The 25,879-nt window shown below is 41.0% G+C and overlaps 1 protein-coding gene and 1 long non-coding RNA gene across 6 annotated transcripts in view; one reads left to right on the forward strand and one right to left on the reverse strand.

Annotated features, from left to right (window-relative positions):
* Positions 1–20,609, reverse strand: part of sh3rf2 (SH3 domain containing ring finger 2) — a 26,365-nt gene extending 5,756 nt beyond the window's left edge. Inside the window, exons 1-7 of one of the 5 annotated variants that reach the window (XM_019869705.1) lie at positions 20,428–20,609; positions 20,099–20,227; positions 16,805–17,185; positions 10,382–10,687; positions 8,357–8,452; positions 7,067–7,462; positions 826–944 (exon numbers count right to left, since the gene is read on the reverse strand). In XM_019869705.1, coding sequence (XP_019725264.1) covers positions 826–944; positions 7,067–7,462; positions 8,357–8,452; positions 10,382–10,687; positions 16,805–17,143 — 1,256 coding nt within the window. In that variant the 5' untranslated portion in view covers positions 17,144–17,185; positions 20,099–20,227; positions 20,428–20,609. Of the gene's footprint in view, positions 1–825; positions 945–7,066; positions 7,463–8,356; positions 8,453–10,381; positions 10,688–16,804; positions 17,186–20,098; positions 20,404–20,427 lie in introns of those variants that run through there. The other 4 variants (XM_019869704.1, XM_019869701.1, XM_019869703.1 and 1 more) reach the window with 4 other exon arrangements.
* The window catches only part of LOC109515769 (uncharacterized), a 23,596-nt gene continuing 11,901 nt past the window's right edge, over positions 14,185–25,879 (forward strand). The window contains exons 1-2 of the long non-coding RNA XR_002168249.1: positions 14,185–14,742; positions 23,633–23,637. This is a non-coding gene — a long non-coding RNA (uncharacterized LOC109515769). The remainder of the gene's footprint in view (positions 14,743–23,632; positions 23,638–25,879) is intronic.

A 25,879-nucleotide genomic window follows, 5' to 3' on the forward strand; every position in this document is an offset into this window, starting at 1 on the left:
ACCCCGCGGGCCAATTAAAAACCGAGGGCGGCGGAGGCGGCGGCGCGCCCCGGCCCCCCCAAGTCCGGACTATAGGTGGCAGCGGCGGGTTCAATGTCTTCTTGTTTTATGGTTATTTTGTTTAAATTTTTTATGGGGAAAAAAAAAGATTTAAAAAAAAAAAAACTTTGTCCGACCTACCGACCCTATGCTGAAATTTCTTGTTACCGGAAACACACTATCTTTTTTGTTTGGCCTAATATAAAAACATCCACAATAATACAATCGTAACAACTATTCCTACATACGTTAGGAGTGGCTACAGATGAAAGAGGAGAAAATCAAATTCTCCTTTCACCAGTGGTTCAGAGACGTCATGATCACAGCATGCATGATGTAACACACGTCTGCTACAAGCTAAGTTTGAAAGTTTGACCCTGTCCTCGATTCAAAATCCAAAATTAACTACCAGATGACTATATCTTCCCAGATAAAGCATTTAATGATACCATAAATGATTGACACACGGCCGTGAAGCCTTTGCTGTCACACAGGTGCTTAAAGAAGGCCGATTGTGTCCAAAAAGTTTCCTGCTCGTATTCTATCTTTAGCCATGCCCAAACAGGAGCGCAGAATAACCTAAAAATATGATGGTACCTTCCTACATGTGACTCCACGATCTTAACTGGTTTCAAGGATGCACATTGATAGGAAGCAGCAATATAGGAGTCAGTGACAGTTTGAACCTATCTGTAACTCTAACTTCGCAGCGGTGATTCAGCACTGCGTACACACTGTGGTTGACTTCAGGAATATCACTGCACACGGTTTTAATCAGGGACTCACACACTGATTGAGAGCTGCTGCGTGTTGGAGCTTTTGCTGTCTGCAGAAGCGGATGAAATGTGCGGGTTTGACAGAGCCATTGAGATGTTGGGTGGAGCCTCGTTGGCCATCTTCTCACTCTGTAACGAAAAAAAAAGGCAAAATGATCATCAACTTGAACATAAGGAGGATAGCTGAACTTGTCAACCACAAGACACTCAATCCAAAATAGTCAGGGTGGTGTTGGGGAATTCCACCAGTTCACTCGAGGAAACGACTCATAGCATACCAGAACATACACTCACAGGCCACATTCCGTACACCTGCTCAGTTTCATGATGTTCAATGTAAGAGTGGTATTCAAAAATTGCTTCTTGACCCAATCAGACATATTTCATTTCACTTTTATTACTGTGGTTGAAGCATTATACTGAGAGTCCTTTCTACCTTTTGCCTTCTCTTTTAAAGCAATACAATGGGTAAAAATGTCTAAAGCATCTGAGTGCTGAGCAGAGTTTCACCCTTGAATACCACAACAACAATCATAAATTTACTAAGGTACAAACTCGTCATCCACATGTAATGTTTTCATCCTTGATATTTCATGTTACATTTGGTGACGCCATGTCTGCCTTCAACAAATGACGTATGTTAGAAACAGGTAAAGTACTGCCTGACTCAGTCTTCTAAAGATAGCAATGGCAAGGGCAGCGTATTGCGCCAGCCCAAAATCACCCCAAAGGTGTTTGAGTGGATTGAGAAACGTTGACTGAAAAGACCACAACATGATTCTTTTACATCATATTTTTATACTATCAGTACTTTTTCTAACATTCAGTGTGTTAAAGGGAATGCTACATCGCACCATTAAGATGGATCTACTTTTGAGTCCATAATACTTCGGTGGTGTAAAGTAAACATTGTTATCTTTGCAAATGCTGAATTTCTGATGCAGCTTTTGCATTGGACCTCAGCCTGTGCAAGGATACACGATGTTGTGGCCGGGGAAGTATCCGATCAATCCCTTGATTCATTTAATCTGCTCTTTACAAAACAGAAATAATATTCCCTGTCATGGCCTCAGTGCAAACCTGATGCTATTTAAGGCACAACCAGTGCTTAAAGAATTAATAGTGGGCAGCGAAGCAAGAAGTACTCTTTATAGGAGGTGCCTGGATCCTGAGGCTCTGTGGCCATTAGGCTGCATTGCATGCACACTTGCATTCAGCGCTGGCACGAACCATAAAGCAAGCTATAATTTACATGAACTCATTGCAACTACAGTACCTACAAGTCACTTGTGAAAAGCGGGGCTGTGGGCCACACAAATCAAAAGGGTTTCGATAAAGTGCACTGAATATGTCCTGAAGACATTCTAGCTTCCAGAGATGATGTTGTAAATCTCAGCCATGACATCTTTACTGTGAACACGCTTAAATGTGAATAAACCCCAGACCAAATGAGGCTAATTAATCATTTGTGAACATCATCAACTCTTTGCAAGTAATACACCAGGAGAAAAGCATAACACTGCATTCTTCATGTATTCAATTATTTAATCCTTTTCACTTCTCTGTGTCCGTCCGTCTTCTATTCTCGGTCTGTTTTATCAGCCGTCTCACTCGAGCAGCAGTCACGCAATTGCCGCGTGCAATGACCCAGCACCGGCTAGAGAGTATTTACAAGGGGAGAGGAACTCTATTGGCCAAATACACGACTTATAAATCATGGGTTGAGAGCCATTTTCTCATCAGAGGACATCTCAGCCCATAGAAAGCCTTCTGAGCGCCAAACTACATTTATTTTAAAAATACGATGCAACAAGTAAACACATTTGAGGCTGGTGGGGCTTCTTCAAAAAGCAAACTGTGGTTTTATTTCATGTTACAATTGCATGGCGGGACATGGGTCCCCCACTATCAAAATAATTAAAAAAGTGATTAAGTTAAAGGCATAACAAGACTAGAAAACACAAAAATAAAATACATTGATAAAGGTTCATTTGTATGCAAGATGTCCAATCCCCATTGTGGTTTGCTTATTCAGAGGAACTAGTCTGCAGTGTGTCAAAACTAAGAAGGTAATTGTTTGTCATTATGAATGTATGTACATATGGTATTAATGGGTGTTGTTGATCTGTTATACTCCTATACTTTTTGTTCTTCTACTTTCTTCCTTTAATAACTTTGTTGCTGTAAATTGGGAATTTCTCCATTGTGAGATGAATAAAGGTTTTTCTTATTCTTATTCTTTTGATTAATGATGGTTTGAAATAGAATGTTTCAGAAACCATGTCATTGCAGCTTTTTGGTGAAGGAAAAAAAAAATCAATAAAATATGAAATTATCTGGTGAATCAATGCTAGTATTTCTGATTTCCCCCTTTGAATAATTTGCAATAATGAGACTGTTCTAAATCTGTACCATTAACTTGTTTAGTTATAATTACAAACTGTGTGTCAGTATAAACAGTGTTAAGCAAACCTTCTGGATATAGTTTCATATTCACACCCACCTCCCACAGCTGAGGTTCACTGATTGATGAGTAAGAAAAAGCTCTATAAGTACATCGTATTTCATCAAGACCCAATGCTGGAGTACAGTGCTACCTCTACTTATGAAATTAATTGGTTCTGGAAGAAATTTCTTAACTAGAAAATTTTGTAAGTAGAGACGCGTTTCCCTAATACGTTCCAAGCCCCCCCCCCTCCAAATTTAGACATAAATGTTTTCTAAAGCATAAAAACGCATCAAAATTTGTACCAAATACATGTTACAATTAGATTATTGCAAAATAAATGAGAGTTGTGCATACTGTAAAAAAACAACAAAGAATAGAGAAAAGAATAAAAATGATGGTCATTTAACCTCATCATTTTTTGCCCTCTTTAGTTCATGTTCTCTCTCAGACGTGGTTTTTGCCTGCCGTTTTGTCAAGAACTGATCCAAGGACGTTTGCTTTTGTTGGCTTTTAACAATCCTTCGAAAAGGTCCAAGGTAAACATCAGCATCGTGAGCGATCGCCCGACTTGTGAACATTTTTTCTGGGTGATTCACATTTACGTAAAGCTATCGGACCACCTCATGGCCCAAGGGGCGAATGACGCGGATGCTGCATCAACACATGTCTATCTATCTACACACATAGACACACAAAAGTCCCTCTTAGCCAATGGGAAGCCAGGAAGATGCTAAGTAAGCAGCGATAAGTATGTTGCGTTCATGAAACTTGGAACTTCGAGTCGCAGTCCATACTGTATTTTTACCTTTCGTATCTTGACATTTCTTTCGTAACAAGAGGCAATATTTTCCTGTTGAGGCGTTAGTAACTTGAAAATTTCATATGAAGAGACGTTCGTAAGTAGAGGTACCACTGCATAGACAAAACAAAATTCTTAGTATAGAATCTCAGTAACTCTACAAAAAGAGACTTTAAAAAGTAGTTGAGCAGGGTTCCTCACTTAAAATGTTTTCAGCAAAGGCCCACAACATCACAGTACATAGCAGTCCGAAATATTTGGTATCACTGTACAAAGTAAATTAAAATAAATAAATACACATCCAATTCTCGAGTATTCCTCTCATCTCTTCGTGAATTTCAAAAGTGAACTGCTAGGATGAATAAAATTTCATAAATTCACCTTTAAAAAAAAGTTTGCGTTTTAAGTGATCAGTGCTTTTGAACAGGCGTACTTAAAATGCATGAAAATCAAAACACCCACCAAATAGAATACATATGAAGGAAACAGAAAGATAAATGTTGTACACCTGCAAACAGATATTTCAGACAAATACAACCAAAAAGTACTGACAAGCTTCAAAACTTTTCTTCTTTGCCGAATGACTTTATTAAGTTTAAATCTGCTTCCTTAGACTTCTCTCATCACTGCTTGCCTGCCCCCCACACACACCTACTTGCACCACTCACAGAGAGGCACTGAAGGTTGGCGTACTTCTTGTGTGCAACTATTTACTACATCTACATTCTGACTTTCCTCCAAAGAACGATTGCAAGTGAGGTAGATAATCATCTCTCTCTCTCTCTCTCTCTCTCTCTCTCTCTCTCTCTCTCTCTCTCTCTCTCTCTCTCTCTCTCTCTCTCTCTCTCTCTCTCTCTCTCTCTCTCTCTCTCTCTCTCTGTGTTTGTGTGTGTGTGTGATGTAAAAATAATGTGGTTGCACAAGTGTGCACACCTTCTTAGAACTGGGGAAGTGGCTGAAACGTATTTCAAGAGAGCCCTTGGTTAGAGCATCATGTTTCAGGACAGACATCCTTAAAAAAAAAAAAAAAAAAAAAGCAGGACTTGTCTGTTATTATTGGCGCACTGATGTGTGAGTGGACGTTACCTGCTTAGTGAAGAGGAAGGAGTTTTAAAGCAGTGGAGGAGAGAGAGAGAGAGAGAGAGAGAGAGAGAGAGAGAGAGAGAGAGAGAGAGGGGGGGGTCCTGTTATATAACAAATTTCACCAGTGACTCATCATCATCAGCATGAGAGAGATAAGCAGACGCACTGAGGGACTCTCTGAGCCTCCTACACACTGAATCTACAGTGTCTCATATTTTTCCTCATTTTCCTACTTCCTTGCCTTCATACAGCTCACAAATTTTGTTTTCGTTCCCTCATCCCAAGCTGCCCCCCTGATTTTTAAAATATCGTCATTATTGCTCTTATTTTTAATCTCGCTTTCAGACCTATCTGAGGTGTGGGGGTTTATGAGCTGACACGCCTAATTGCAGGGCAGAGCAGTGAAACTTGGGCTGAATCAAAGGAAATCATTATCTCAGGAAGCAGAGCACTTGGGCGGAAAGTTAACGCTGAAAACCTTGCAGAGTCTTTCATGTTGGCACTGCATAACCTTACTGTGGCTCTGTGTAGTTTCCTCATTAAGTTGTGTCCCCACACTCTCAAAAAATGGAAATAGATGGTCAGCACCTACGCAACATTCAGATGTGTCCTTATAAGGTTTTATGCTGAGGTGATCAGAACACAGCATATCCAGCATGCATTTGACCTTGCCTTTGCCCGGTCCACAATGCCCTTGTCTCATTTGGGATACAATCCAAAAGGTTAACTGGAGGTCCACCTCAGCCATCCATCATTCTGCCAAATGCACCTGTTGTGACTATCGAGCAATGTTTTTATTAGCCCTGTGAACTGAAATTACGTAGTCACTGTATTCTATTTAAGGTACAAACATGTAATCCAATGCAATGGCATCATCCAAAATGATGCCTTAACAAAGGCAGCAGTGATGGGTTTTGATGTAACAATATGTTCTCTTGTGGGTGTTGGCATATCTAATACTTTGCCCTTCTGATGAAGCCCAATGATGCAAATGGAAATAGCAGAAACAGCTCTCAGTGTGATGAAGAGCAATTGTACACCACTGCAAACAACAACCACAAAAATAAATACCTGTAGATCGAAAATGGCTTTTTTGAAACACTTTTTGAACAGCTAGGCTTTACTTCTAACCATTGTGCACTTTTAAAATGTTAACATGTGAGTTGATGTCGCATAAATTCATTCCATTAACTCCCTTCCATCCCATCTTCTCTTTGAACCAAATGTGTTAATCTAACTTTACTATAGTCAGTCAAAGTAAGATTAAGGTACTCTCTGGTTTCAATTGACTTTATGCAGTTTTTATCTAGTGCACGTGAACTCAGCGTCAAACACTGAATACAGAAAGGTGGAAAGTTATGAGATGTACCATTAACTTCTTTCATTTTGGCTTTTTCATTGTTCGTGCATTTTTCTCAAGAGCATTATAATGTTTGGCTTCATAGAACAACTTTCCTGTGATGATTTTGGCTGTATTTTTGTTGGAAGAGGAAAACGACATGCATATTGTCACGCTCACCTCTGAGAGGAAACTTTGGCACAGGTCCCAGGACTCTTGATTACAAACTTTTGAAAAGTTCCGTTCCTCTCACCTTCAGCCCTCAATCTTTTAACCCCTCACTTTTCATTCTCAGCTCTTTTCACATGTGTTTTGTCTTAATAGGAGACATTCAATCATGCAAAGACTAACAAACATCAGGGCGACTCCCTCTGTCTGTTTTCATTCCTTGGGTCTTACGGCAATGGTCCCCACCCTGAACCCCGGAGAACAACTTGATCTTTTCAAATGAAAACATCTATCAGCTCACAGAAAGCAACACTTTTGTCAGCCATGTTTTCGATTCAAGTCAAGCACACGTGACCGCAACAAAATAGAAGGCGGAAGACGGATGAGACACAAAATCAAGGCGTGTGACTCACCAGTAACAGGAGCCCGTGCGGGCTGTCAGAGTGGCGTCGAACTCGCTGAGAGTTAACTCTCGATGGATGCGCGTGCCCACGGGCAGGGGGGCGCACGGAGGAGCGGTGTGACTGTCGCTGGAGGTTGAAGCCGCTGATGTGGTTCTCCTCTGTGGAGGGCGCTCTGGAAAAGTTGCTGCTGCTGCTGTTTATGGGCTGTTTGTGAGGCTTGGAGGGGACCAAAGCGGTGGTAAGAGGAGTAGTTGTGGGAACCTGCGTGACTCTCTGGTTTGCGATCCTGTTGGATGCCTCTGGGGCCTTGTCTTTGCTCCTGCTTCCGGTACGATGTTGAAATTCTGCTGAGTCACTCCTCCGTGGACTCTTTCCTTCCAGCAGTTTGGTTGCCACCGAGTTTAGCTGGGAAAGACGGATGCAGAAAAGGAAAGAGATGTCAGCTCCTTACAGCCTGTCCTTAAACTAGGAAAGCCTCTCAAAGTCTACCTGTCACGAGCACCTGACAGGCTGAGTGCTGAGCAGTGAAGCGGCTGTCTACATATTACGGTTGCTCATCCCTCCACTCACCCACTCCAACTTGTTGGACGGGCATGCGGGAAGATAAGTAGCAGCCACTAAGCCTGGAAGGATCGACTGGCGCTGAGAGCGGAGCGGGAGGCAAGGTGAAATATAGAGCATCACAGACAGGCACGGTTGGGTTAATGCTTTCACTCACCACAGTGATGTGCTGTTATGCCATCCGAGCAGAGAAAGCATTACCGTGTCTTCATGCCTAGCTGCACAGCACAAGCAGAAAGAAGAGGAGGATGAAAGAGTCCAGAGGTAGAAAAAAATTGGAAGGCTGTTGAGGCGGAGCTTGAGGAGAACGATAAGGAGGAGTAAGGACCGAGAAGGGGAGGGGAAGTGCTTGGGAAAATAAGTGAGGAAAGATCTGAGATTTAAAAAAAAAAAAAAAAAGAAGAAAAGAAGGAAGTGAGGAAACTTAGTCACTAACATGTTAAACCCACTGCATGAACCAGCTATGTGTCCTGGCGTAGAACAGGTTTGTACCCGCAGACAGGGAGCTCAAAGGAAAACAAATGACAGTCAGCGAACTAAGCAAGCGCTGCGAACCTGACTAATGAGCATCCGCACACACAGCAGGGCTTCAAAGATGAGATCCCTATCCTCAGCACTTGGCAGCCACAGAGTGACACTTAGGGACGAATCCAAAGATTTTGCGTGGAAAAGAGAGAGCCCTAGAATTCATCGCCTCTACAGACGGCATGCACTTTGTGCGATAAGGAGAAAACTCACCTCGGTAAACTGTAGAGGGCAAATTCCTACCCTGTCGCCCAGCTTGGCTTCAATCCAGTGTTCATCCACCCTTCTGATGACAGTGAGAATGTCACCCTGCAGAGCACAAACACACCAGCGAGCAAACTTAAAGGGAGGCAAATGTGACAAAAAGGCAAGAGGTGACCCTTGGAAATAAAATGACAGCTTGTCAGTTTTGTATGCTCATACTAAAGCCTGGCCAATCATGAGGCATCAACTCCCTCTGTTCCTCTGTGAAGGCCCAGGCCTGTGACACGGCTCACCGCCATAAAAAAGGGGGGGGGGGGCAAGGCTCAAGTGTGCTTTAATGGAAAGCATACAGCAACAAGGCCCTTATATAACTCCCAAAAACCCTTGAGGGTAGCAATGCTGCAAAACAGTAAAAAGAACAAAATGAAAAAAAAAATGACCATGACCATTATGAATCAGGACCACAAGGAACTTTCTATGCTCGGCAAGTTATAAGGCCCCAAACACCTGGTGACAGATCAGAGTGAGCCCGTGAGCTCACACCTCCTTTCAGAAAAAGCACATTGACATACTTGAGTCAAAGGCATCAAAATTATTTGCGATGCTCTTTTGAAAAAAAGCACAAATTGCAGTAATTTAATTTGGAACAACTTTAAAAGAAATTATGATTATGTTATTATTATTATTATTATTATCATTTGTGGCAAAACTTAGCACAACAAAGCAAGCAAGTTGTTTGCTCAAAAACGATTTGCTGAGTTGTTTCTACTTCTATCTTTTAGTTGTGGGACAATGCAAGGGACATTTAATTCTTTACACTCTTAATTTGTTGAAAATGTGGGAAAGCTAATTTTCACATTAACAAAAGCTAAAATACTTTGTTAAATTGCCCAACTTAATATTTTATGGAAGTTCGTTAACCTGAAATTTTGAGTCCACCCAAACCTTTTGTTTTCCTTACAGTGTAGAACAAAAGGCCCTGGATTCAACAATGTTATTTTATTTCCCTATCATTACATTAGTCATTTTTATAGTAGTTAAGAAAGTATAAATGTTACTTCAAAAGTCGCCTGCACAAACGTCCATTCATTTTCTTCAGCGTTTGTTCTCATTTGGGTGACGGTGAGGTGAAGTCTATTCCAGCTGAGGTGAGAGGTACACACTCCTAGCTTATTGCCAGAGCACAGAGGAATTTCCGTTCATCATTTCTGATGGGAAAACATGATTCTAATTTCAAAGAAATTTAGAATGGACAGTGTTCTTTGAGGTTTGACTGTGCAATTGGTTTTGGGCTGTGTTCACAACTGATGCAGTCAGGCTAATTAAAAAAAAAAAAGATTTCATTAATTGTTTTTTTAATGTGCATGGCACTCTGAAATTTTCTTCATCCACCTCGAAATACATATTTCAAATAGACTGTACAAATTAGTTACATATGCCTACAGCTGGGGTGGCCAAACTGTTTTGACCAAAAATCGACTTTTGAAGCGACCGATCGCTCACGTGCAAGCATATACACACACACACACATGCATGTAAGCGTCCAACCATGCACGCACGCACGCACGCCACGATGAGCAACGGCCCCTAACATGAACGAAACCGAAACACAGACACACTGTGTGTGGGATATTTTTATTAAAAAGGAATATTTTGTTATTTGTTTATCATGGTTGCTTTCTTATGATTATTTTTCAGTATTTATTATTTCAATGTCTTTAGCAGCTGAATGCCCCTCTTTTCTCATTTTATCTTATTCAGCCATGCAATTATGGAGCTTTTGAAGGGCTGACTTGGAGTCACAATCACAAGGAGGAGTCATGCCACATCACCTTTGACAAAACTCCTTTAAACACTATACTGGCCTTCCCAGATCAGTTTTTTGAGTGTGGAGTCCCAAATTTTTCACGCAATGTTATGCAGAATCAAACAAAACATGACATTTTTTCGCGATTGCGGGCTTCACCGATATTATTGGAGTGTTCGATCCTGGAAGACAGTATAGACAGTCAGGTAGGATTGGGAGACACATACCTTCCGGAAGCTAAGACAAAGATCACTGCTGTCCACGTTCATCTCTTTGGGACTAAAGTCACACAGTGTTCGGCAGAGAGGCAGCGACTGCTGGTGAGGGAGCGTTTGCAGCGTCTGGTTGGCGGCGTGCGGTGTGCCGGCAGTGACGGATGTGCCACTGTTGTCGCTAATCTGTCTATGGAGCCAGTCGTCGCCCATTGTCGGTCTGTGTTTTGGCGTGATGCCGTTAATGTGGGTGAGGATCAGCTCTCCTTCTGAATCTCCTTGCTGCTTGCGCATTGAAGTTCTTGAAAACACCTGGGGAACCTCCCAAAAAATATATTTGCATTAACATGGGTTACACAGTGCTGTGAACATTCTCGTTCATTTAGTATGCCACAGTATGTCTTGACATTAAGTCCACATGCAGAAGGTGAAAAATGCTTCCAATTATTGCCAAAAAACACACAATCTTCAACACAAAACAAATAGAAAGAGTTCGAGCAGAGATGAAAACCGATGCACTCAGTTCTATTGTGACCATTTTCTACTGGAGAACACATGCACAATAAAGAGTTTGACCATGATTAGCATTTGTTGACAGAAGACAAATGTCATCATATTATATGAGTCTCAATGTTTTGTGGAGTGACACTTTTTTGATGATGCAAACAAGCAAAAGTTAAAAAAAAAAAAAAAAAACATACACCGAAGTTAAGTTGAGATGACCAGAAGAGTCCAGTTCCGATGCCCTGAGAGCAAAATGACCCGGAACAATGCAAATATTCACAGGCACTGTAGTTTAGGAAATGCCTTTCTAATATGACATTGTGACTTTTATGATTCACGGAAACCCATGTTCATTTGTGAAAGCTCACGTACTTTGAATGGAAGAATGTTCAGTGATAAAACAAGAAAACAGATGCTCATGGAATCTTATGTCGCTCACCTGAGGAACCGCTAATGTTAAGTTCCATGACACAGATTGTAAGTAACTTCTGAGTTTTTCTTATTCAAAAACAACATTGTCCACATTAAGTAGTAGTAGGTAAATTATTGCTGAATAAATAGTGAGTGAGTCTTACAGAGGCACGGAACTACAAGTGTGAAGATCACTTGAGAAGTGGTAGACTTTCGGTGTGAAAAAATACTGCACGACTAAAAATACAGTGAAACTCCTCTACAACGAAACCTGCACGGGCGAAAATACCCCCTAGTGTGAAAAAATCTTCATGAATTAACACCATTCCCACTTTCCTGCCCCCCATACAACGAAAAAACACCCCGTTGCGTTATACAAAATCTTTTTCTCTGCTCTTGCCTCGCAACAAGATTCACTACAACGAAGTCTAATCCAACAGCGACCTCTACTGCTTCGTTCGTAAACGGCAACAGCAACCACCACACTGGTTTACACATGCGCAGTAGTCCAGGAAGTATTTGTTCTTGTTAGTTTCAGACGCAGCAAAAACATTGCATTACTAAAATGGCTACAAAACGGACCTTTGGATGTCAAGCAGCTAAGACAAGAAGAGCTCTGACGCTGGAAGAGAGGCGAAAAGTGATCAAAATGAAAGACACAGGAAGCAAAATAAAAGACATTATCCAAGAAATTGATGTAAGTGAAAGTGAATGATGAGCGTAAATTTCGCAATTTCTTTCCCTTTTTTTCTTTCTACTCTGACTATATGAAGTGTCAAATAAGTGTATGCTCATACTTATGCACTATAGGAATAAAAATAAAGAGTGCACATACGTTTGTGTGTGCGTGTACACATACGTTTGTGTGTGTGTATGTGTGTGTGTTTACATCTGAGATCAATTTTGCTACAGTGAAAAACCCCCTGTTGTGAAAGATTTCTTGCTGCAAACATGATTTCGTTGTAGAGGAGTTTCACTGTACTGGAGATGTGAGCGGGCAGGGCCAAAGCCTGCAGCAGACATCATCATACTGTTTACAATCCTAATTCATAGCACGACTGTCATCCTTGTGTTTACTCCTCATATGAATATTAATTATCACACCCCGCTTCATAAGATAATTTTTCCGGTTATCTGATTAGGGTTAATGAGAGGTGCAAATATTTGAAACATTATCTTCGCAAAGTAAGAATTGTGTGCCAGTGAATTAATTCATCAGCAACCTACTTTGACAAAATAATATTGCAGACGCATTATTCTCCAGGTGAGTGTTTTTCTTCTTTAATGCATTATTTGAAGACAACTTCATAGGAACTCAGCTGAATAAAGATACTGAAAGAGCTTCCTTCTCAGGCACAGTGGGCTTCTCATGGCCAGGTTGATGTTATTTTAAGATCAACAACACTAAAATTACATTTTGCAAAGCTTGGTCCGATTGAGAGGATAAGAAGAATAGGTTATATAACGCTGCTCTGAACTGCAGCTCGTCTCGGGCATCTAAATAGCACAATGATCACAAACTCCCCCCGTCATGAACTCGGCCGAGCTTTTTGAACTCTCACTGAACCGAAGTTAAGAATTTATAACAACTTGTGAACACTGAATAGTTTAAATTAGGCTTTAGGTGATACACATTTTGGGGGCCATCAGCAAGTTGGAAAAAAAACCTAAAACAATACTCGATCACCGATTTGATGAGAAAATGGAGCAAACATCTATTTGAATAATTTGTACATTTCATCTACAGCCAATCACTGCCATATCGAAAAAGCATTGGCAAAAAAAATAATAATTTAAATCCCCCCTATCTCTTCTTCTTCCCAAAAAGAAATGTGAATAATAATTTGAGATGATACATAATGGTCACATGTCCTTTTCTGACATTAACGAAAAAAAAATGCATGGCCGGGCTATTGCTAAACCTATTGCTTATCTTGGTTCAAAAGTTGTAACCAAGTCTACTTACTTATCAGCTCTACCAAGTGGCCTATGCCTGCTCATTTTTGATTCGTATTGGAAACTGGCTGTGTTGTACAAGTCCTGGTGCCACAGACTGCAAAGATTATTTCATCCTACATTGTTTGTCCACTTTTTACCTGCACTGTCGAATATTAAGCACATTCTCAAGGCCGTTTGGCTACGGTGTAGCTATCCAGATTCGGCTCTATTTATGCAAACTGTGACTTTGTATGTAATTGTGTCGCGGGAATAGTTCAACTTACATTCGGTCTGACTTCAGTATATCATGTATCCTCGTTTATCAAAAGTTCAGTGCGTCTTGTCAACAACGGAACTATATTTGTGATTGTTCATCAGCACGACTGCCTGTTGGTTGGATCTGTGAGTGGCTAAATCTGCGTGGCCAGAAGTTCACAGAACTTGAGCCGAGGGAAGGCGGGGGGACTATTCTGTATTCAAGAGATGTTAAAATTAAATAAATAACACACATACTGTATACAGGGCTCACATCCACAATGCAGTAGCAGAGAACAACCCCGATGTGAATTAGGTTGTGTTTGAAGCAATGTCTTATTTTGCTAACCCGATCAATTACGCCATTGATAGATTGAGCAACTTATGATATTACAATCGATCACCATCAACATCAACTGATTTTGATCCGGTCAATAAGATCAGTGTAAACTCTAGTTTAAATGATGTACAACTAAAACTCTGCGTTTTAGTGGGAACGAACAGATGCAGCCTGATGACGTATACTGTACACCATGAAGCTTTTGGTAGACCCAATGATGGAGTTCAGTTCTGTGCAGGTGGATTGAAAACAGGTTCCAATGGATTCTGTGTAAAATACACGACAACTATACTTGTACAATTTAACCAACATTTTCTGAAAAAACAAATTCCAACAGCCGACAAGCACAATATCACGCCAAACGTCAGCATCCCTCACAAGACCTCAGTTCTGCAAACATCAAATGAGTAACTATTTGCTGTCAGGCTTGGACTTTTTTTTTATCTTGAAAGGAATGTTAAGATTGAAAAGAATATAAACCAGAAGTAGGGTAACAAAGGGCACAGTAAAAACCGCAAGACTTTATGCATCATGTGTTGTAAAAGTCATGTGCCATTATTTCATTTCTCAATGAGCCATGTTTGAGTTCTTTTTAAACTTGTGACAACTCAGACTGTTAAACAGATCTGAGAAATGTGAGCAGCATCTGCGTTGACTTTCTGCTTTCCCTCATTAATAAATTGCTCTTCTCTTTTTTATAAACCAATCTACCATCATCATCATCATCATCATCGTTTTAGATTTGATAGTCAAACATAAAATGTCTCCATATTGGTGATTTAATTGTTACAGCTCTATTTGACAGAATAGCATCTTCCCAAGTCAACCAGTGTCAAGGAAAAATTCTCATTGTAGAAACTGATTGGAATAAACCTCAAGCCCTGAGACCTGAGAAGCCCTTAATTTGCAATTCGCCCAAGGGCATAATGTGATGGTTCAGATCACTTTTGGGCTTTTGGTAATCCTACCCATCTCCTCTGGCTTTTGCATGAATCAACCCACTTAGGCTTGGATATTGTGGAAGACTATGCAGCGTGAAGCAGCCTTCATTTACAATTTGGCATCATACCGCATAGTCCTCATAAATGGACACTCGGAAAACGAGCATTATGTTCAAACATACTATTGTGTGTATTAAGCGATAAGTATTTGGGTGGCTTAGAATGACAATAGATGCTAAGGATTGCAGCAGACAAGTACAAAGAACTATGTTGAACATACGGAGGTGTGCCAGAAATAATAAGTCAGATGACTCATGTTGCATTTGAGACTGCTGTAAAGTAAGAAATCCGCCACTCCACTCTTACCAGGTCAGACAATTTGACTGTTAGCATTGCAAAAAGGAAACCGCATCTTTTTAGGCTCATCTCAATTCTTTTTTTTTTTTTCAAAATAATCCGTCATTGTGGATGCTTGAAAGGCTGCAAGTCAGTGTTTTGTTTTGTTTTTTTGTAGCCTGAAAGTGTTTTCCTTACAAGGTGAGAACAGTTGACGACCACTGTACTATACCAAATAGACTCATAGATTTTGGCTATGTTTGCACGACAGCTCAATTACGTTTTTTTTTTTTGCTCATAATCGACACGCATCTGATTTTTTCATGCAGTGCAAACAGTACAATTCTGATTTTTTTCAACTCCGACCTGGGTCTTTTTCGTATGGGGGATGTAAATCGGATATGTATGTGATGTGTTTGCAGTATGAACGTCCATCCACACACATACGACCTGTAGGTCATCAAAAGCGCAATATTTGCTCCGCACGGGTGGGGCAGTGTGCTCAAGAGACTACTGACATCATCCATGAAACTGCAATGTTGTTTTGAGTAACAGTTGTTGTCTTTACATTTGACATGAATTTAATCCCAGTTGAATCATGAAGCATAAAGTGGACATTTGAGTAGTAATTCAGCCATGCAGCTGGGACACTGATTACACGCGGTAATGACGTGGCGTCATCTTTAGTAGATACAGATGCTCCCCAGCTTACGAACATTCGTGTTACGAACAACGGTACATACGAACATTTTTGCGGGTACAGGTATGTCGAAAAATGTTCTCCGACAGAGATGCTGTAAGTTAGATTTTGTATTGCGCGCCTTTTTCCGAGTACTGTAGTACTTCTTTCCGCGGCTAATACCGACGTGAGGCGCTGTGAGAGGAGGAGGAGGAAACGCCTGTCCCCATGAAGAAGTTTTTGACGGAACTCTTGGCCGAGGGGTTTTCGCTCATTGATAAAGCCATCGCACTCTTCGAGCAGCAAGACCCAAATATTGAACGTTGCACAAAGGTTGCAAATCAAATGAATGATGCCATACAGTGCTACTGCATCATTTATGATGAGAAAAAGAAGAAAACTGTGCAATCGTCCATCATCTCCTGAAGCCTTCGAGTACATCTTCCAAAAGTAAGTTAAACTTCATTTTATTATACTTATATAAACCTTAAACATACTTATATAAGCCTTAAACATACGTTCCATACAAAATATAGCACTGAAGCAACTTACGAACGAATTCAGCTAACGAACGATCCTTCGGAACGTATCTCGTTCGTTAGCTGGGGAGCGTCTGTATCTCCAGCGAATGAGGCAATCCTCAAACTATTTCTACCTCATCCCGCCTTGCTACTCTGGCAATATGAGAAAATTGGTGAAATGAGCCCCGATAGGTGGGACCATATTCACCTTCCGTAAACATTACACCTTGTGACGTCTTTTTTTTTTTTGGTAACTCGATGGCGTGCTTTGAGCACATGAGCGTCACATCACGGATGCATTGGTTAATGCAATGTGAACGAGTACATAATAAGATCGGATTTAGCAAAACATCTGAATTGTGTTTCACGCTCTGCAGTGTGAGAGCACAGCCTTTGATCACTGACTGCCACATTTACTTAATCTCTGTGAAGTTGGGGTTCATCCAAATTGCCTCATTTTATATTTCATGTCTTTAGACAATGCCACATTGCTACATATAGATGCACACTGACCTCTTTGTGGCCTTGCAGCTCTCTGTAATGACCCTCCCTGACAGTCCCACTGCTCCTGGCAAAGGGTACAGTGTAGCGCGAGTTCCGGCTAGGCCCCGCTGACCCCTGTAAACCCTCCAGGAGCCGCACCAGCAGGATGTTCGCGGGTAGCTCCTCCACTGTTCGGGCCCTGATGGGAGCTCTGCATTCTGGGCAGAACATCTGCGAGTGTGCCGCCTCCTGCTTCTGCAAGCAGGCCTTACAGAAAGTGTGTTGGCAGGGCAGCACCTTGGCTGATGCATCCAGCTGCTCGTAACACAGAGGGCACTCCAGCAAGGCCATTATGGAGAGCGTCTCCATTTGTGTGGGGATTGCAGATTCTCGATCACTTAATCCACCATACTAAAAGACAGCAGGAGAGAGATATTAGCACTCGAGTTGGATGTAAATAACCAGTCGTTGCTTGGCTAAAACTTCTGAAAGACTCTACTTGCCTTTGAGTTGGGATTCATGAAAAGTCTTGCCTGTTTGTGTTTACATTTTAAAATGTGCATTTTCAAGGGAGCGTTCCATTTGTTTGGTTTTGAAGGAAAATGTTTTTTGGGGGTGGGGTGGTTAGGGGGTATACAGTAATCCCTTGTTATAACACGGTTCATCTTTCACGGCTTTGCTGTTAAACTGATTTTTTTTTCAAACAGTGTATTGTATTCTGCATCCTGATCAGCTAAGGCAGGGGTGCCCAAACTTTTTGGACCGAAGATCGACTTTTCGATCAACCAACCTCCCGTGATCAACCCGTTACCGCGCACCCACGCGCGCGCGCACACACACACACACACACACACACACACACACACACAACCCGTTACCGTACACGCGCACGCACATACACACGCACGCCATGATGAGCAACAGGAGGCATGCGACGCACTTTTGCAGCCTGTTAACTATCGTAGCTCACACGTACCGTTCTAAAGTGCTTCCCTCGGCCCTCTAGATTCCTATTCTTTGCCTGTGCCATCGGTGAATTGTACACGAAACAAACTCTGAATGAGAATAATGATAACGCTAAAAGATATTGCGCAACAGCTCTGATCACAAGCTGCAACTGCAGACTGCAGAGCGCTAACAACTTCCGGTGACGCAGGTCATTCGCCACCATAGGTTAAAGATTTACCTGCTTTATTTTATTTTATTTTTTAAATACTTTTTGAGAAAATGAGACTGATAGGATGATTAGGGTGCAGTGTACATTAACGCAAAAAATATATCACTAACATGCACAAAGACACACAAATGGTTGTTGGGTTTTTTTCTCCTCTACACCCCTCGCGATCGACTTGGGACCAGTCCGCGATCTACCGGTCGATTGCGATCGACGTAATTGGTACCTGATAGAGAAATCTATGAACAAAATTGTATCATGTTTAAAGTTTCGGTTAATTTGGGCATGTCTGGACATACTCAGCGCAGAGGTGTCGGCCGTTTGGGCGGAGGGCCTTTTCTTGAGTAATCACGTCAAAGCAAGGGGGGCGAACAGATGGAAGAAGGCTAGATTCAATCACAGAGTGGGAATAAACAAATTGGGAACAAAGAGTTGTTGAATACCAAAAGACAGTTTGGGAACAGCTGTCGCACCCAGGTGGACATTTGTCATCAGCAAAGTCTGTGACTTGTGTATTCGGGTAGATCAGATCACTACCGAGGGGCCGGACCGGGGGGCGCGGTATGCAAATCTCGGGGGCAGTGTCTTTCTTGTATTTTGCAATAAAAGTTCGAACCGGCGGAGAGGGAGCCGAGAGTGTGATCATCGGAGCAACTAAACCGTCGTTCGCTCTCAGAGATCCCCTCCCACCGATATTGAAGACAATTTTCCCTGTGTGCCGAGTCATTTCTTTAACTTTGTCCGAGAAAATCTCTGACAGTACCCCTGAGCTAAGGGACTCATGTCAACCGTCTCCGCGCCTCATCGCTGTACACCTTGCCAAATTTTCTCCATGACAAAGCCCACAATATCGATGAAACTTTCTGTACAGTATTTATAAAAACTGTCAGTTGTTTATAAGAAAACTTTTATATTCTGGGCTTTTTTTAAATGCTTGGGCCTGAAAAAAGGCTTAATCTTTGGTTTCATTCAATACGGTATGGTACTGTATACGTAATAATTGTACAAATTAAAGATGACTACTTCACGCATTTCACTTAGCACAGTTTTTTTTTTTTTTTTTGGAACGTAACCCCCGCGATAAACGGGTCATTCCTGCAGTGTGAGAACGTGGCAACATTATGACGCTGCATGCAGAAGCCACCATGTGAGGCAAGTATCAAAGAGGGAACTTCCGAGATATTTGGATTCATATTATGGGTGGGGGGAAAAGCAACATCAACATCAACAATGGCAACAAAACCACTTGATATTTTCAATGGTATTTTTGAGAGGCTGAAATTTTTTAATGACTTTTTTCCCTTATTTTCTTGTGCTGTCTATATAGAATAAATATGTTCTATAGTATAGAACATATTTATGATATGTATCCCAATATAGTATAGAATCTATACTATATTGGGATACATATCGTATGGGCATATAAAATTACCAGAATCAGGAACGTGTAGTTAATCAATGTGATCGGTATCACAACTGGTATCTGCCGATGTCAAGCTTGGATGATCGGTTTTGGAATCAGAATTAAAACTCTGATCGGAACACCCCTAGTTGAGAAATAATCACATTATGCTGTTTTACTCTAATTATAAATATTTCTTTAAACAGATTTTCTATAGTTTTTTTTTTTTTTTGTTCCCAACACAAAATAAAACCCTCAATTTATCTGGAACCTATCATCCGATTTTTCTAAATTCTTGCTGCGTTGTATTCAGGTTGAAATTGCCGTTTAAACGTAGCAATTTGACAGACTGACACTTTTGGGAACTTTTGTCACATCGTTACCCCGCCTCAATGAAATATACCCTAAAACTAACCCACAAAGCAAAATACATTAAACATTGTTCATTTATTCATCGTGCATTCTCGTAAGTCACATATGTGACAAACAACCCAAAGTCTCCACCTTCTTAAAGACAATGAAAAGGTGTTGTTGCTGCCACCTTAGAGAAAACAATTTATGTTATAAGTGTGACGTTGCATTTTAAAGCAATCACTTTTCTGCTTATTACATGCTGTTCGAAACCCACATGGGCAATAGTACAGCACCCGCTGCCACGCTACATGCCAGCTCACCTGGCACCGTGAAAGTGACTGCACGGGCTTTTGTTTGAACAATAACGACTGATAACACTTACAGTCCAACTTACATGCACGTCCGCAGGCGGCCAAAGCAACTCCACACTATCAGGACAAGTTCTTCCCTGCCGCCGCCACCATGACGTCCTCCCGGTCGGCAAGACACTAAATCGGCGCGGCTAATGGCGACCACGACGCACCTGACAAGCGTGGAAACAAACGTTTTCAAGCAACAGGTATGAGGCTGCTTCTTAGCAGTGGGCACCCTCAGCAGCTGTATCGAATTTCACTCCCGTCGACGTTAACCCTTGACGGTCTAAACACTGTCATTGACTAAACAGTGGAATTCGGCAGTGAGAGCTAGATGACATAACACTTTAATTATTTCGGCTTTACTTACTAATGTAACTCAACGTAATCCCATTTCCGCATTCTCCGAGCTGTAAGGCTGTAGGCGTTTTATGCATATGATTTCATTCGATGTTGCTTTTTAAAATTTAATCTAAAATTTGTCGACGAGAACGTGCTCTAAGTGTACTGTATTGTGTCAGAATATCGATGAATGTAAGAAGATAGCACCAGTTTACACACTTGTCATATGTCATGGTCTCCCTCTGCTGGTGCGTTTACTGACCATGCAGCGTCACCTGAAATCTTTCTGTCATATTATGGGCGACGGTCCCTTTTGTACAGTGAATGTCAACTGTTTTGTTTTGTTCAAAAATAGCCGTTGAAAACATATGCTTACCATATTTTTAATTAATATTATTAAGATTGAGAAAGTAAAAGTGAACATTAAATTAAATATCACAAATTAAATATCTATCCACCCCCTGAACCATTTGCAAGCCAGTTGCGTGGATTAAATATATTATGTATTTACACAAACTAGTGGGTAGTGGTTAGCACGTCTGCCTCACATTTCTGAGGTTTAGGGTTCCAATTTGCTTATTCTCCAGATAACTCCCTCCGAATACTAAAATATGCAGGTCGGGTAAATGGAAAACTCTTTTTTTTTTTTTTAATATAGGGCTATACACTTGACTGTGCCATGCCACCCGAAATTCACTGACACATATATCAATCTTTTGAATTTTATACACTTCAGTCAATCACTCATCACTGATCTTTTTACTTCGCTGGGCCCATTTTTTTTTTTTTTTTTTTTTGCGCATCATCTTAACTGCATCCATAGGTAATGAACAAGATGGAAAGATCATAAAATGTCAAATGGTCACTATCAAGTTAAATTTTATACTGGAAAAAAAGGACTTTGTTGGTGCTTTCAATCTAGTTTTCCTACCCCTGCAAGTGTTTTTGTGAATACATTATGTTCACCCTGCTTCTCCTGTCTCCCTGCTTTTTTTGTCCTCTACCACACACATGAAAATAGCATGAAAAAAGTAATTGTACTGAAGTACTACTGTATTCTCATAAAAGGCTTAACTAATACAATATAAAGATGTTGGTTCTGGCAGGGCCACCACAAACATGGGTCATGGTGGCCCGACATGAAGGACCCTGCATACTTTATGAACGTGTTCAGTCCTTTCCAGGACTGGTAAGTTAGTTACAAAATAGTTACATAGTTACAAAAACTTTTTGTAACTTGTTTTTAATAAGAGCACTCTACAGTTTTGTACTTTGATCAAATATGCAGGAACAACATAATTAAATAGATGTCAAGAATTATACAGTTTTGTGCAACATGAATTCATACATTCTTTGTGCAGCTCCTTCTCATGTGTGCACCTTTGCCAATGGGGAGCAATATAATACAAACATACAAATGGAGACAAAGAAGACTCACACCTGCTCATTAAGTCAGTCATACTAGTCGTTTTTGGCAGACAATAAAGAATATATGCTCGTGTGTTTTGTTGCATTGTTCTGTCTACCTGTGTTGCTGCACCGTTTGCATTTAAACTTCGATTTCTGCCAGGCAAAATTGTGTGGCTTGGTAAATACGCTACATGCAATTCTCTTAGATTCAGTTGACAGTAAACTTCAACTGGGAGTGACAATAAACAGAAGCAAGTACAGAGTTCGTCGTGTCTGTATTTTGAGTTTTATTTATTTATTTTGTAGGTGTTGTGAAGTTTGTATTTTTGTCATTTGCTGGCATTTAGCAGTGTTGTTTTGAAACCAAACCAACTGTTTCAACTGTTTGGTTACTAACTGTTTTCAATTAAATCCAAGCACCCCCCCCACCCCCCAACCCCCGAAAGCGTTACCAAATCTCACTCATCCGCTCCAAAAATGAATTAAACAGAATTTGAAAACGAAATAAAAATGTCAAAACAAAATAAAAATGACTTATAATGACAAATCCAAAACTATTATAACCCTGACATGAGATTTGGCAAATACTCAATTAGATTGAAATGTTGTGAGAGAATTGGTAGCAATTGCTGTTGATTTTCTGCTCTTGTATTCATATCATTGTTTAGAAACCCCAAAGCCCTTGGTTGTCCAAAGAGAATAAATCATTTATCCATCTTGCCTACAAAAGTTCAGAACATCCTTTTGAATTTTTTAAAATGACATGAAATTTTCATGTGTTTCTCCATGTCAGCAGAAATCAGGGAATTCTAAAAATGCATGTGGGAGAGAGAGCAAGAGAGAGAGCGAGAAAGAGAGATACACATGACTTATTTACATGGTCATATCAATGTTGACACAGGGCCTTCCTCTCCAGGCTCTCTGAGTTTAATGGCACTGAGTGAAAGGGGGCCTAAACAGATCTGGATGTGAGTTCATGGATAATATTCCTTGTTGTCAAAACTCCACTGACTGTAGCATTCCTGCGTGTGTGTGTGATGGAGTGTCTGTCAGAGTGGATCAAGACTAAAGAGGAGGCAGGAAACACATAAGTGTCCCAAAGGTCAACCTGAACTCTTCTGAGACACCTCTGATATGACGTGAGTGGCTCTGATATATAGTGGGACCTCTAAATTGAAGTGTAGAAGTAATATGTGGATATGTATGTGTTTACTGTGGAGTAGTGGGAAATCGACTTTGTCAAGCATCTTTTTTGATGGCTACACATAAATACATGTTTCAGCCTTGAAAATATATCCACCTAAAGCCTCCAGTGGCTGGAAGTGGCTGGAATATGTCCCATCGAGTCATTGCAACAACAAGGCGCTCTGAAGCAGCCAGCTGCCTGGCGCAATCATGTTATCACACTGCTCAACAACAAATTTTAATCAGAGATGAAATGATGTGTTCCTAAATGTATTTTTGACTGAATTCAAAATGTCTTTTTGTTTTTTTAACGTCACATCAAGTTTTTGCGTTATTTTTATTTGTTGTTTGAGCTATAAAAGCTGAAAAACTGTTTTTATAAATGCCATAAAAGCAGTTCGGATTTGACCATGCGTTAGAATTTACAGCTATTAAGTTTCAAAAAAAAGATCCACCGATTACTGAAACTAACCCTTAAAAGGGGAAGTCAAGTTAAAACTATTCTTCACAATAACATTTTATTTGCACCTCCACTAGTCTAAACATGGCATTCTGATGAAGATTGCATTTGTGGAGTTTGAATTAAGCAGAAAAATCTACTCCTTTTTATCCAGCACAGGGGGCGGCCATTTTGCCAGTTGCTGTGTACTGAAAATTACATCACAGTTGCTCAGTGAACATCACATGACCAAACCCGGAAAACAGGTGATCTGTGGCGCTCATCACCCTCTGAGATGGATTCCCCTTTAATTCATAAACAAGACTAAATATCTCATTACATTCGTCACTGATTGAGTAGTAGTGGTACACTCACCTGACTGGTGTGTGGGCAGCGTGGTATTCGTTTCCATTCGGTGACGGTGTGGATGTGGGTGTGAATCTTTGTTTATCTCTATACGTGCTCTTTGACTCACTGGCAACCACTTCAGCATGTAGTCTGCCTTACGCCCAAAGTCAGCTGGGATCGGTTCCAGCACCCCGACCCCACGACCCGGTTGGGTGTTGAAATTAGATGAATGGATATACTGTTACATCCATCCATCCATTTTCTAATCCACTTCTCCTCACAAGGGTCGCAAGGGGTGCTGGAGCCTATCCCAGCTGTCTTCGGGCAGTAGGTGAGGGACACCCTGAACCGGTTGCCAGCCAATCGCAGTGCACACATAGACCAACAACCATTCGTGCTCACACTCACACCTAGGGACAATTTAGGGTGTTCCATTAACCTGCCATGCATGTTTTTGGAATGTGGGAGGAGACCCAGAGAAAACCCATGTAGCACGGGGAGAATATGCATACTCCACACAGGAAGGCCGGAATTGAACCCTCTCTTGAGGGTTCTCTGCACTGTGAGACAGACATGCTAAACAGTTGCTGCTCTGTTATTATTTTATTTTTCCAAAAAGCTACTAAGCTAAAGTACTTGTTTTAAAAAAAAGGAGAAAATGTAGTAAAAATGTGTTGATCAGTGTTATCTTGAAAGACGTATAATGTATTTAGAGACATATGTCTGAATTCACTTTACTGGCCCTTGAACTCCTTTCTCACTTGTATGGCAGTTGGACCCTCAAACAGATATTTCTATTTCCATTCTAATTATTTTTTTAAATTATTATTTTGGATGGAAAACAGTTGTTGTTGTGTCTCCCGAAATACATTATAGTTGACCGCCGCTCCTCATGAAGGGGAGGGTAGAGTTCTCCCAGGGGTCGCTCGAAGCTGGGTGTGCTGTCTCTCACAATATCATGTTTTGTCACAAGTCACAGCATCCCGAGGAGTGCCTTCTCCTGCTTTCATGTTTTATGTAAAATAGCGCCATACTCAGAGAGTGCTGCTAAGTCACCGAATGTGATCTGTCACAGCATTGCCTCTTCCCCGTTTTCCCCAAGTTCCTAACCGCCCCCCCTTGTGTTTGATCATCTGTCTGCTGGATGTGAAGATGTGCGTCAAAGGGGATGGTCGTGTGTTTTTCAGGAGTTTAATTTGAATGCGACATCAGTCACAACGTGTAATTCTCACATGGTAGTTTGGCGCAGATTAATGACGAAGAAGGCAGCAGTTTTATGTGCAGCAAAGCCCTGTGATGAACTTTGTAAAGAGATTAAGGAGTTTCTGTTTGAGGGAAAACACAGCCCTCTTGCTAAACTGGCTCGACGGGAAAAACTGCAGTTTTCTTGTGTCTAAACAGGCAGACTCATTTTATGCGGCCGGGGTGTCCACTCCCAGTGTCAGTTGAGGATTCCACAGTGACGCATTAGTGGCTCCCGGTGTGCTGACCTACTCAGTTCTACAGTAACTGCCTGAAAGCCCAGCAAATGTAATTCAGGACTAAAATGTATGCGGAGCAGCAGGCAGATTCTCCACCAAATGCTTTTTTTAAACATCCACCCATAAAGCAACATTTGCTATTCTTCCACCCACAGTTTGCTCTGCCTGGTCGTCCTCTGCCAGTAGATTGAATCCTATAAATATTTTACATTTGATAAATAAATGAAACAACCTCTTTTCTTACTTCTGGGTAGTGTTGCTCCCCCTACCTACGTTTGCAGAAATTTCTCATGGCAACCTCAGATGAGGTTTGGTCCAAGAATGTTTCAAGACATAACACTCTAAAAATTGCCGGGTTAAAACCAAATATTAGACACTCGGTGCAAAACGTACCGAACCAATGTTGGATACTCAGCGAATTGGGTTCAAGATTTGATTCAGCTCATTGGGTCAAGATTTTGAAAACTGTGATACTACTGATGTGTTAAAGCGACCAAGAAATGGGTCACCAGGTTATTCAAATAGCTGTGGTCATAATAATAATAATAATAATAATAATAATAATAATACCAAATTTTTTGAAGATGAAGATGAACTTTCCCTTGTCAGGGGTTGCT

Source organism: Hippocampus comes, unplaced genomic scaffold (assembly GCF_001891065.2).
Source record: "Hippocampus comes isolate QL1 unplaced genomic scaffold, H_comes_QL1_v1.1 scaffold9, whole genome shotgun sequence".
NCBI lineage: Eukaryota > Metazoa > Chordata > Actinopteri > Syngnathiformes > Syngnathidae > Hippocampus > Hippocampus comes.